Source organism: Delphinapterus leucas, chromosome 1, assembly GCF_059928025.1.
Source record: "Delphinapterus leucas isolate spDelLeu-1000000601 "Yukka" chromosome 1, BTC_Dleu_Yukka2, whole genome shotgun sequence".
Classification (NCBI taxonomy): Eukaryota; Metazoa; Chordata; class Mammalia; order Artiodactyla; family Monodontidae; genus Delphinapterus; species Delphinapterus leucas.
The window spans coordinates 47,323,934-47,337,279 of NC_143129.1; the positions used below are offsets into that span (position 1 = coordinate 47,323,934).

The 13,346-nt window shown below is 36.0% G+C and overlaps 1 protein-coding gene and 1 pseudogene across 4 annotated transcripts in view; one reads left to right on the plus strand and one right to left on the minus strand.

Annotated features, from left to right (window-relative positions):
- Positions 1–13,346, plus strand: part of RPS6KC1 (ribosomal protein S6 kinase C1) — a 244,848-nt gene that overhangs the window by 20,086 nt on the left and 211,416 nt on the right. For all 4 annotated transcript variants that reach the window (XR_016392839.1, XM_089909628.1, XM_089909646.1 and 1 more), the window contains exon 3: positions 6,319–6,439. Coding sequence is in view for 3 of the 4 variants with exons in the window: in XM_089909628.1 (XP_089765754.1) it covers positions 6,319–6,439 (121 nt within the window). In the remaining variant the exon portion in view is untranslated. The remainder of the gene's footprint in view (positions 1–6,318; positions 6,440–13,346) is intronic.
- LOC111184688 (NADH dehydrogenase [ubiquinone] flavoprotein 2, mitochondrial pseudogene) lies at positions 6,650–7,412 on the minus strand (annotated as a pseudogene).

Sequence of the window (13,346 nt, forward strand, 5' to 3'; positions counted from 1 at the left end):
TTAATTAAATGCTTTATAGAGGAAACAATTATTTGTATGTCAGTTTTTGTATTTGTATGTTTATCTGGAGATTGTCTGCAATTCATTAAACAATTGCTGAAGTATCTTATTTCAGACCTATTAAGTACATGTTAAGTTTCAGTAGGTGTTAAGTTATATAAATAAGAATTTCAGGAATTATAGTGCCGTTTAATAATGTGATAATTTTTCTGATAACTACCACTCATATAAGATTTCAGTATCAGTTAAGGGCCCCTTTTTACCTATTTCAAAATCATGATGCCTGTTTGGTAAAAAAAAAAAAGAAAGTATTTGGTAACTAGTACTAATTTTAAAGATCATAATAATAAATTATGTGTTTCCGTTTACTTTCATTTTTATACTGAGTTGGCATGTTGGAAAACAGCTTTGGGTGTAGATGTTTCTTTTTAAAATTTTGTAGTTCTTTTACAGACTATTTCCCTCTTTCTGAAATAACAGCTTGTTATATTTTTGCTTAAAACTGTGGAATTCTCTATTTATAATTACTTTATCCTTGTTATATATCCTTTAGGAATCCTAACTGTGAGGAGTTAGCTTTTTTTTAACATTTTAAAATTTACTTTCATTTTGGTCCTTGCTTATTTACAGTAGGATTAGAAGAGCATATATATATATATTTTTTTCTTTTTTCTTCCTACTAAAGTGTTTAAAACAGATGTTGTAAATTGGCAGTCTTGATTCTGCAAGTTATTTTCTTAATTGCATTTTAATGTCTTCAGGTGGGCTATATGCTATCTATTTAACCACAAGCCCCACTACTCCTTACTGTACATACCTGGCTTGATTCATAGATTTAAGTTGATTGTTTGCTGCCGGTTGGTTTGAATTTGTGACACATATTTAGATAATATTTTAACTTTTATATATTACCATTACTTGCTATATCTGATCTGATACTTGTTTTTGTCCTGTTGTTAAAAAGAGTTCAATAAAAGACACATTTTAAAATGATTTCATACTTTTTCCTTAGGGGTTTTAAGATATCTCACCCCACCCCCCACCTATAGCCAGGAAGAGAATATTGTAATATTGTTATTTAGGAAGAAAAGGCTATATCTATATCTATGTCTAGATCTGTATCTATATATCTCTATCCTTTCAAAATGGCAGTGAAAATAACTTGTACCTTTGATTGATAAAGTACTGTTTTTACTTAAGTGTCAGTTGATTAGTATGAACTATTCCTTAGAATTCTATTAATTATGTTGAATTAATAGTCAATTCCAGGCTATTCTGCTTTTGAAAATTTACAACTCTGTTAGAATTGAAAATGGGTTGTGTTTCTGTGCTGTAGTGATTGCTGTGCTGTAGTTTGTGATTGCTGTGCTGTAGTTTGTAGCTTGATGTTCCCCTTTTCCAGGGAGAATCCTGAACCAACCTATCCATGAACATACTCTCTGCCATTTCCTTAATCCTTTTTTGGGGAAATCTCTTTTATAATAACAACTGTTGGTGAACCATTCATCAGAAAACTCTTGTAAGTGTCCTTTAGTTAGATGATTGCATGGTCCTTTGTTAGAAATGGAATAAAATTTTGAAAAGAATGTCTTCTGTCTAGCTTGCTTCTTGAAGTATAAATAACCTTGAAGTTATAGCAACATTTTTTGGTTTCCCACGTATTTCATTTAAACATTGGAATTCTTATTTAGGAGAGGAATTTTACCACCTAGAATTAGTTTCTATTTCCTTTTTTTTCACTTTCTTTCTCTGTTAACAGATTCATTTAGTTATTGCTTAGAATTTAGTCATGCTTCACAAGTGCTATTGAAGATCAGTAGATGTACTGCTTGTCTAAGCAAGTATAGGGCTAATAATATGGTATCCTTATAAAAGTGGAGAAATTTGGCTCTTTTATGCACACACACACACACACCCCTTGGTGCATGCTACCAGATAGCTCTATTTTCTTACTAAGGGTGCCAAAACACTCACATGGAGTAAATAATTTAAAATTATCCAGGATAGTTTTTTCTTTTTATCTTTTAAAAATACCCTCTAAATTTTTATTATTAAGAGCAGCATGGGTGAATCTTAAGGGGGACAGCAATAGTTAATGTGGCTTCTTGTTCAGTAGCTTCTCTAGAGCAGGGGTCCCCAATGCCCTGGGCCACGGACTGGTACTGATCCGTGGTCTGTTAGGAACTGGGCTGCACAGCAGGAGGTGAGTGGCAGGTGAGCTAGCAAAGCTTCATCTGCCGCTCCCCATTGCTCGAGTTACCGCATGAACCCCTCCCATGCCTCCCCCTCCCTGCCCCCGCAGTCCGTGGAAAAAGTGTCTTCCACGAAACTGGTCCCTGGTGCCAAAAAGTTTGGGGACCGCTGCTCTGAACACTTGCAGAAGGTAAAGAAAAAGATGGAGATGTTGTGCCCTCCTCCCCCCACCTTTAATAAAAAAAGTAACCTATAGCTCTGTTTCTCTCTAGGTAGTAAATTTCACTGGGGAAATGTAGGAAAGGAGAATCAAAATAGAACTTTCTATGTATCATGTCAGAAATCTCTAACGTTGAAGTCATTTCATAAATAGTTTTAGAAAAGCTATTTGAGCACATTCGGAAATGTGTCAGGGGAAAGGAAAAGCTCTTCAAAAGGGGAGGAAAGAAAATCTGTAAGCAGATAGTATGGTAGTGATGTTACAGGAAAAGGTGATCCAGCTAGTTTTAAATACTATATGAGAGTAAAAAGGACAAAGTTAATTGAATTGAGTGGTTTTGTAAAAGATCTAAAGTGTTTTTGGTATCGTTAAGAGAAATTATCTGAAAAGAAAGCATTTGTTTTATGTAAAAAGTATTTAAGGCAGTGTTTTTAATGAAAATTAAGCTTTTATTAAATTTGTAGTCTATTATGATTGGCACAACTAATATTTAATTGAGGAATTTTATTCAGAGTAACTATAATAAATAGGAAATTTCTGCAGGGTTGGTTCTGCAGGGTAATAGTTGTTAATATAACTTTTTTTTTCCTGATAGGAAAGAATTGATTATTAGAAAAAGTATGTTTTGCATGTATCTTTTGGGACTTTGTATAGTCCAGTTATAGACATCCATACTTGCTGATGTAATGGACATGTGCTTTTGTTCACATTTACATTTTGAAGATTTCTAGAAATGTCCAAGCTCAAAAGGAGTAAGAAGAAAAGGAGGCAGTAGATGGTGACATTTTTGGGATGCTTTGATTTCCTGCCTTTTTTGAGGGTTTATATTTGCTCTTAGGTATTTCACTTCTACAGTCTTAGAGTCCAGAATAAGGAATATATGAGTGAATAAATTAGGGCATGGTGAAGAAACACAGATTCTCTAATTTTTGCTATGACAGACTATCTACTGGTTTATATGCCATGGTATTATTATTATTATTATTGTGATTCAATTGTTAACTTTTGCCCTTTAAGTTACTCTGACTTTATCTGAAAATGACCCTAACTAGAATATAGATTTTTTTTTTTTTTTTTTTGCGGTACGCGGGCCTCTCACTGTTGTGGCCTCTCCTGTTGCGGAGCACAGGCTCTGGACGCGCAGGCTCAGCGGCCATGGCTCATGGGCCCAGCCGCTCCGTGGCATGTGGGATCTTCCCGGACCGGGGCACGAACCCGTATCCCCTGCATCGGCAGGCGGACTCTAGAATATAAATTTTATCTGCAGATTTAATTGTTTCCATGAGCTTCAGTCTTTTGAATAGTTCTCATGTCTGGTTTATAATGGCTTTAAGGATTGCATTTCCCTTATGTAAGATTACTGTCATGAGGACTTCGCTGGTGGCGCAGTGGTTAAGAATCCATCTGCCAGTGTAGGCACGGGTTCGAGCCCTGGTCCGGGAAGATCCCATGTGCCACAGAGCAACTAAGCCCGTGCGCCACAACTACTGAGCCTGTGCTCTAGAGCCCGCGAGCCTCAACTACTGAGCCCGCGTGCCACAACTACTGAGCCTGCGTGCTACAACTACTGAAGCCCGTGCACCTAGAGCCCGTGCTCCGCAACAAGAGAAGCCACCTCAGTGAGAAGCCTGCGCACCGCAACGAAGGGTAGTCCCCACTCGCCACAACTAGAGAAAGCCCCCGCGTGGAAACAAAGACCTAACACAGACAAAAAAAAAAAAGAAAAGATTATTGTCATGAGCCCACCACCCATTTCCCCCTTAAGCCCTTGGCAAGAGTGGTAGCACCATAATTTGATCTATTTAAAAAATATAAAAATAACACTATTTTCCCGTGACAAAATTATGTTAATGTATCAAAATTAGAAACTACAAAGAAGCAAGATATGAAAATTAAAATCACTTGTAATCTCACTGTCCTGAGACCTTTTACTTTTCGAGTGTTGGTTTGGCTCTCTCAGTTAGTTCCTCTTACTCTGTCTTTTACTGGAACTGTTGATTTTCTGCTGTCAGCATTTGTCTTGTTTACTTCCATTTAAAATAAAATCTTTTCTTCCATCCAGGTGTCATGTGTCATGGCATAGCTGAGCTTCTTAAATACTTACTTTGTGCTTGGTTTCTTCTTTACTTCTGCCTGACCCCCATCATTCAGTTGTTAGATTCCTCATCTTGTTAGAAATGCTGAGAAATGTTTTCTGAGTGATTACCACCTCTCTCCCGATGACTTCCCAGTTAATACCTCTTGTTTAGTTTTTGCTCTTGAACTCCAAACCTGTCTTTTCTATTGGACAACTCCAATTAAATGCCTCACATGCACCTAAATAAAATATGTCTAAAATTGAACTTCGTTCTTATCTCAAAACAGCGTTTTCTCCTTTGCTCTTTACCTTAGGGAATAGCACTACTATTTATCTAGTTGCAAAAGCCAAAATTTTAATAATTATATTTGGCATCTCACTCTCCTTTTAAATACTTCATTCCCAACCACTTCTCTCTCTCTGTCTTTTTTTGTTGTTGTTCTAGCTATTATGTCCCTTCAGTGTGCCCACCTAAGTCAGTACTTTGTGTAGGTGCTCCTTCCATAATACGCTTGAGCTACTGTTTTAAGCATTTATCATGCTGTCTTGTGATGTAGTTATTGTGTTGGCTTATTCTTCCTAATTTGACAGGGAACTCTTTAAAGGAGGGAGTTTGTTTCTCATTTCTTCATCCTTTGTGCCAACACAGTGCCTAGCATAAGGTAGGCTCATGAAAATATTTGTTTTGATGACTATTTTTGTTGTCAAGTAAATGAATAAAAGGAAGGATAAGGAGGAAGCAGTTTGTTTAAATTAATTCATATTATAGTCTGACTAGTCTCCTAGGATTAAAAGCAAGTTTCCTTTATTAAAGCAAGACACTTAGTAATCATGGTAGAAGTTTTGATAGTATGGCAGAGTTTAGTGAAGAATTTCTTATATACAGGAGTAGATTTTTTGACAGGTCTCTTAAATCACACTTGGTTACCTCTTTGGCCTAAGATTTGCTTATTAGCATTACACTATTGAGTTTGTTAGAAGTGAAATAATTAGGTTTTTCAGAAGTAAAGGCCCCAATATACCAGGTAATGGAATTAAAAGCTCAGTTTTACCCTATTTTGTGGCAACTGAGGGGCTGAATCAGCGACATCAAGGCCATGTGTCAAATTCTTTTTATTAAGTGTTTTTTTCTTTCTAATTTAATCTAAATAAGTTTAGACAATAATTTAAACTAATGAAAGTAAACTTTTACATGTTGTATAATCTAAATGATTGTTATTTTGTTTTTTGAAATATCCTAATTTTAGTGGTATTCTGATCAGGATTTACCTTGCCTCCAGAAATCTTGTTACTATTTTTATTGAGGTTTATGAAATGCAAAAGTTTAGGTTAATTATTTGCTACAAAGCCATTTTTTTTCAGTGTTTTTCAGATTATTCTTTTAGGCAAGTGCTGAGTATGTTTTTTATGTTTAAAAATTGTCTAAACTACTTTGTGTTTATAAACATGCTGTTTTTGAGATGAATATATATTTTGACATCTAACTCGTTTCCAGGGTAATAGTAATTAATGTTTGAAGAGGTTAAGTGACATTTTATGTAGTGTAAGCCTTTTTTGTACCAGGTTGATATTTTTCTAGTATGAAGAAAATAGTACTTGTTTAAAATGAAATTAAAAAACCCAAACAGAACAGTTTGAGGAAGAATTGCTGCTTTATATTTTTAAATAAAATATTATTAGTTAATTTTAGACAGTTAACCATATTGGTTAGAACATATATGTTTGCCTTTGCATGACAATTTTGAGCACTTGAATAAAAAGATTATTTGTTTTTCAGATATCTGTGGTTTCACTGTGAGTTACACATTTAATTATCTTCTCTCTTTAGATAATTGTATGGAAGAGATACAGTGACTTTAAGAAACTACACAAAGAACTATGGCAAATTCACAAAAACTTATTCCGACGTTCAGAATTGTTTCCTCCATTTGCTAAAGGAATAGTGTTTGGTAAGTGATTATTTTGAAATTGTGATTTTGAAAAGTGATGATTAGCTAATTATGTATATATACTGAACACTGAAACACTGTACCATGAAGTCAGAAGCCCCTTATTAAGATAATTCCTATCATGCCTCAAGCAATTGAAGTTGTTTTTTCATGTTCTTTTTTTTTTTTTAAGATAGGAGATTCCTATTTTATTTCTCCAGTGACATATTTGCTATTGAATATAAATTAAAGGCCTGCTTGCACACCAAAGCCAAGTCCTTTAGGTGGTTCAGTCAAAGAAGTAAGACCTCTGGCTGGCTCACATGAGAATCGTCCACTCCTTGGTTCAGATTTTGGGATTTTGCCAGCTTTGGATTCATCAGTAATTTCTTCAATATCCTTAAGTGTCAGATCCTCATAGTAGTTGTCATTTATTTGAATCATTGGTGCATTTACACAGGCCCCTAAACATTCCACTTCTATAAGAGTGAAAAGTTTGTCAGGTGTAGTCTCCCCAACCTTTATTCCAAGCTTTTTCTGAGTGGTCTCCAGTATGCTGTCAGAATTTCGAAGCATGCAAGGTATAGTAGTGCAGACTTGAATATGATACTTTCAACTGGCTTTCTATTATACATTGTATAAAAAGTTGCTATTTCATATACTCTCATTGGAGGTATTTATAAAACTTCTGCAGCCTTGTTCATAGCAGAGATGGGCAGCCATCCATTCTGTCTTTGGGCTAAATCCAGGACTGGAAGCACAGCTGCTGCTTTATGCCCTTCTGGGTAGTTTTTTACAATGGCCTCTATCCTCTTATAGTTTTCTGGTGTGAAATCAAATGGAGTATCTGGGTTATTCTCAGGAGTATCTCTCTGCACAAATAAGGCTCCTCCAGCTCCATTCTGCACAGCTGTCTTAGGTACATTCCTTATATGTCTTCCCCACTGGGTGGTGAGGCAGGCCGTGTGAGCCCGAGTGCCACCGAGAGGAACATGGCAGGCCAAACTGCAGACCTTTCAGGTCACCTGTTTTTTCATGTTCTTGCTGTGGTTTTGTTAACTCAGAATGCATTTACTCCTTTCTTTCATGAAAAAACAGCACAGAACAACAACTCAAACTCTAACCGATGAAGCAAATAGAAAAACCCTGTAGGAACATGAGGTGACATTGAATTATTCTTATACAGTTGTCCCTTGGTGTCTGTGGGGGATTGGTTCCAGGACACCCTGTGGATACCAGAATCTGTGGATGCTCAAGTCCCTTATATAAAATGGTGTTGTGTAGTCAGCCCTCTGGATCTGCAGGTTCTGCATCTATGGATTCAACCAACTGTGGATCGACACCTCATATAAGTGAAATCATACAGTATTTGTTCTTTTGTGACTGGCTCATTTCACTTAGCATAATTTCTCAAGATTCACCTATGTTGTATCAATAGCATGTGTCAAAATTTCCTTCTTGTGTCTGAATATAGTCCATTGTGTGTGTAGACACCATTTTGTTTATTTTTTCATCCATCAGTGAACACTTGGATTGCTTTTACCTTTTGGCTATTAAAAATAATACTGCTGTGAACATGGGTGTACACATATCAGTTCAATTCCTGCTTTTAATTCTTTGGGGTATATACTGAAAGTGGAATTACTGGATCATATGGTAATTTTATTTTTAATTTTTTGAGGAACCACCATATTGTTTTCCTTAGTGGCTGCTCTATTTTACATTTCCACTAGCTGTGCATAAGGGTTCCAGTTTCTCTTCCTCCTTGCCAACACTTGTTATTTTCTGTTATTTTGATACTTTGGTGTTCCTTTTTTTGCCTTCGTTTTCACTTAGTTTACTTTTTCTTTTATTTTTTGCGGTACACGGGCCTCTCACTGTTGTGGCCTCTTCCATTGCGGAGCACAGGCTCCAGACGCGCAGGCTCAGTGGCCATGGCTCACGGGCCCAGCTGCTCCGGGGCAAGAACCCGTGTCCCCTGCATCAGCAGGCGGACTCTCAACCACTGTGCCACCAGGAAAGCCCTTAGTTTACTTTTTTTTATATTAAATTCTCTTTGTTAAAAAAATTCTCTTTGTTAAAATAATTGCTATGTTTTTTAATCCCTTGACTGGACCTTGACCAATAGAGTACAGAATGTTATTTCTTGCTTTTTCTATAACTTTACCATAAATTTTCTTGTATGGACAGCTTTATATTCATCCTGTTATTTATTTTAAAATTAATTAATTAATTTTTGGCTGTGTTGAGTCTTCATTGCTGAGTGCTGGCTTTCTCTAGTTGTGGCGAGTGGGGGCTACTGTTTGTTGCGGTGCACGGGTTCTCATTGTGGAGTCTTCTCTTGTTGCGGAGCACAGGCTTTAGGCATGCAGGCTTCAGTAGTTGTGGCATGCGGGCTCAATAGTTGTGGCTCACAGGTTCTAGAGTGCAGGCTCAGTAGTTGTGGAGCATGGGCTTAGTTGCTTCATGGCATGTGGGATCTTCCTGGACCAGGGCTCAAACCCATGTCCCCTGCATTGGCAGGCAGATTCTTAGCCACTGCGCCACCAGGGAAGCCCCATCCTGTTATTTTTTAAAAATCAATTTCTGCATGTGGAGTTGTAGAGTCAAAGTATATGGACGTTATTTTTCAAACTAGACAGTTTTTTTTTTCAGGTTATAAAGTACCATATGCAAATAACTCAGATGATACAGAAAACTACTTAAAATAAAAATTCAACCTTAATACCATTTCCTAGATGGTATAACATTTTAGCATAATTTTTAGACTCTGTGTGTGTGTGTCTGTGTGTGCTTGTGCTTGTGTGTACATATGAGTATGCACATGCTTCTTTACCTTTCTGTACATTTAAACTTCAAAATTGAAGTCTTGCTAAATGTAGTCTTGAAACCTCTTTTTCATACAGTGGTATATTGTGATTGTCTTTTCGTATCAATAAAAGAATCTACATTATTAATTTTAATAGATGCATAGTATTTCAGTTTTTGTATATACCATGATTTATTAACCAACCTTTTACTCATATATTATTTTTAGTTTTTTTGCTATTATAAACAACACTGCTTAATATTCTTATTTGTACACTGTAATGCAGATGTGCAATTATTTAATTAGGATAAATTCCTGGGAGCAAAATTGCTTGGTCAAAGGGTATGCATATTTCTGTGACTTTTGTTGCATATTGCATTATTGTTTTCAAATAATTTTAACATCAGTATTTTTTATACATTGGAATAACTTTAGAAGTCAAAGTAATGCAGGTATACCTAAGAAAATTGAAAAACAAAGCACAAAACAAAGCTAATAGAAGAATGTTCAATAAAAAGCAGTAGTTTCCTGGAGAGCAGCGTCAGGATCATGGTAGCATGAGATGATCCCTTCTTTCCCCTTCAGTCTATAACTAGTAAAACAACTCAACAAAGTTTCCTTTGCCTAACAGAACAGGATGCTGAAGAGATCCACACATTTTTACATCTGAAGGTGACTGGACCGGGCACATAGAGGAGGTGGAACCAGGGGAACAGTGGAGGTGGTACCTGCAACTCCAGCCCCTGGCCATGGTGACTGAGTCCACAGCCCCAGAGAATGCAGTAACAGCAGTGGAGGCAGTGCACATGACTCTGGCCTTCCATCTGCAATGGCACCTGCAGCCACAGGGGACCATGCAGCAGGGCATGTGATCCCGCTGATGCACTGTCAAAAGTCAATGATAAGGAAAGAATTTTAAAGGCAGCCAGGGGAAAAAAGATAGTAACCTACAAAGGTACCCCCCCATTGGGCTTTCAGCAGATTTCTCATCAGAAACTCTATTGTCTGGGAGAGAGTGTGATGACATACCCAGAATACTGAAAGATAAAAAATGTCAGCCAAGAATAGTCTATCTGGCAAAGTCGTCCTTCATATGAAGGAGAAATAAAGGCTTGCCCACACAAACAAAAGCTAAGGCAGTTTATCACCATTATACCTGTCTTATAAGAAATGTTGAAAGGAGCTCTTCTACCTGAAATGGAAAAGCAAAAGTACACAAAACTTCGAGTAAGGTGATAAATAGATAGAATCAGAAAGTACAGCTCTGTGTCAGAATAGGTTGTTAAACACAATTGTGACATAAAGATTAAAGGGAAAAAAAGCATTAAAAATAACTAGCTACTTCAACTTGGTAATTAACTCACAACATAATAAGGGATAATATGTGACAACAAAAACATAAAAGGGGAAAAAAGAAACATAAAAGGGGAAGAGGGAAAGGATGGAACTGTATAGGCAAATGAAGATATGATACTATCAGCATAAAAAGGACTATCTTATCTATGAGATGTTTTATACAAACCTTATGATAACCACAAAACAAAAAATCTAGAGCAGAAACATGAAACATAAAAAAGAGAAAACTGAGCAAAACATCACAGAAAAACACCAAACTGGGACTGCTCTGGTGGTGTAGTGGATAAGATTCTGCACTCCCAATGCATGGGGCCTGGGTTCGATCCCTGGTCAGGGAACTAGATCCCACATTCATGCCACAACTAAGAGTTCGCATGCCACAACTAAGGAGCCGGTGAGCTGCAACCAAATAAATAAATATTAAAAATAAAAAAATCTTAAAAAAACCCCCAAGAACACCAAACTAAAATGGCAGACACAAACACAAGAAAAAAGAAACAATGAAGATAGAGAGCAACCAGAAAATGATAAATAAATGGCAGTACTAAGTCTTCATATGTCACTAATCATCCGAAATGTAAATGGATTGAATTCAATCAAAAGAAACAGTGACCAGATGGATTAAAAAATAAGACCCAACTATTTGTTGCCTCTGGGATACTCAGCTCTAAAGACAAATACAGGCTCATTGTAAAGAGATGGAAGATGATACTCCAAGCAAATGGCAGCCAAAAGAAAGCAGGTGTAGCCATACTTAGACAAAAATAGACTTCAAGTCAAAAAACTAACGAGACAAAGATGGTCATTATATAATGGTAAAGGGAACAGTCTGTCAAGAAGACATGACATTTACTAATAATATATACATCTAACATAGCACCAAAATATATAAAGCAATTATATAACAGTCGTAAAGGGAGAAACTGACAGCAACATAATAATAGTAGGGGACTTTAACACCCCACTTACATCAATGGATAGATCATCCAGACAGAAAGTCAACAAGGAAACATTGGCCTTAAATGAAACATTAGACTAGACTTATTAAATAGATATATACAGAACATTCCATCCAAAAGCAACAGAATACGCATTTTTCTCAAGTGCACATGGAGTGTTCTCAAGGATAGACCATATGTTGGGACAAATATCAAGTCTCTTTAAGAAGATTGATCAACTACAAGAAGGCTGGAAAAGGTCATAAATATATGGAGACTAAACAACATGCTGCTGAACAGCTATTGGTCAATGAAGGAATCAAAAAAAGACATGAAAATAAGATGTACCAAAATCTGTGGGATGCAGCAAAAGCAGTTTTAAAACAGAAGTTTATAGCAGTATAGGCCTACTTCAGGAAACAAGAAGAATCTCAAATAATCTAACCTTACAGCTAAAGGAACTAGAAGAAAAGAACAAATGAAGCAGAAAGTCAGTAGAAGGAAGAATGTAATAAAAATCAGAGTGGAAATAAATGAAATAGAGAATTAAATGAAAGAAAAGATCAGTGAAACTAAGAGCTGGTTCTTTGAAAAGGTAAACAAAATTGACAAACCTTTAGCTAGACTCACTAAGAAAAAAGGGAAGGCTCAAATAAATAAAATCGGAAATGAAAGAGGTGAAGTTACACTGAAATACAAAGGATTATATAAGAGACTGATATGAACAAATATGCCAGCAAATTGGACAGCCTGTAAGAATTGGATAAGTTCTTAGAATCATACAAGCTTTCAAGTCTGAAACATGAAGAAATATAAAATCTGAATAGACTGATCACTAGTAAAGAGATTGAAACAGTAACCAAAAACCTCCCCAAAAAACAGAAGTCCAGGACCAGATGGCTTCACTGGTGAATTCTGTGAAACATTCGAAGAAGATTTAATACCTGTCCTTCTCAAACCCTTCCAAATAAATTGAAAAGAAGAGAATGGTTCTTAACACATTTTATGAGGCCAACATTACCCTGATACCAAAGCCAGATAAGGACAACACACAAAAGAGAAAATTACAGGCCAGTATCTCTGATGAGCATAGATGCAAAAATCTTCAACAAAATATTAAACAAATTGAATACAACAATACATTAAAAGGATAATACACCAAGATCAAGTGACATTCCTTCCAGGGATACAAGGATGGTTCAGTGTCTGCAAATCAATTAACGTTCTACACCACATTAATGAAACGAAGGATAAAAATCATATGATCATTTTGATAGATGCAGAAAAAGCATTTGACAGTTTTCAATATCCATTTATGATAAAAACTTTCAATAAAATAAAATGGGTACAGAAGAAATGTACCTAAACATAAACGTATCTAAACATAATAAAGGCCATATATGACAAACTCATAGCTACCATCATATTCAGTGGTGAAAAACTGAAAGGTATTCTTCCATCAGTGGGATCAGGATGCCTGCTGTTGCCACTCTTATTCAACATAGTATGGGAAGTCCTACCCAGAGCAGTTAGGCAAGAAAAAGAAATAAAAGCCATCCAAATTGGAAAGGAAGTAAAACTGTCACTATTTGCAGATGACATGATTTTATATATAGAAACCCCTAAAGATTTCACCAAAAAACTATTAGAAATATTAAACGAATATAGTAAATTTGCAGGGTAGGAAATAAAAGTACAAAACTCTGTTGCATTTTTATACCCTAACAATTAACTAGCAGAAAGAGAAATTAAGAAAACAGTCCCATTTATAATCCCAACAAAAAGAATAAAATACCTAGGAATAAACTTAACCAAGGAGGTGACA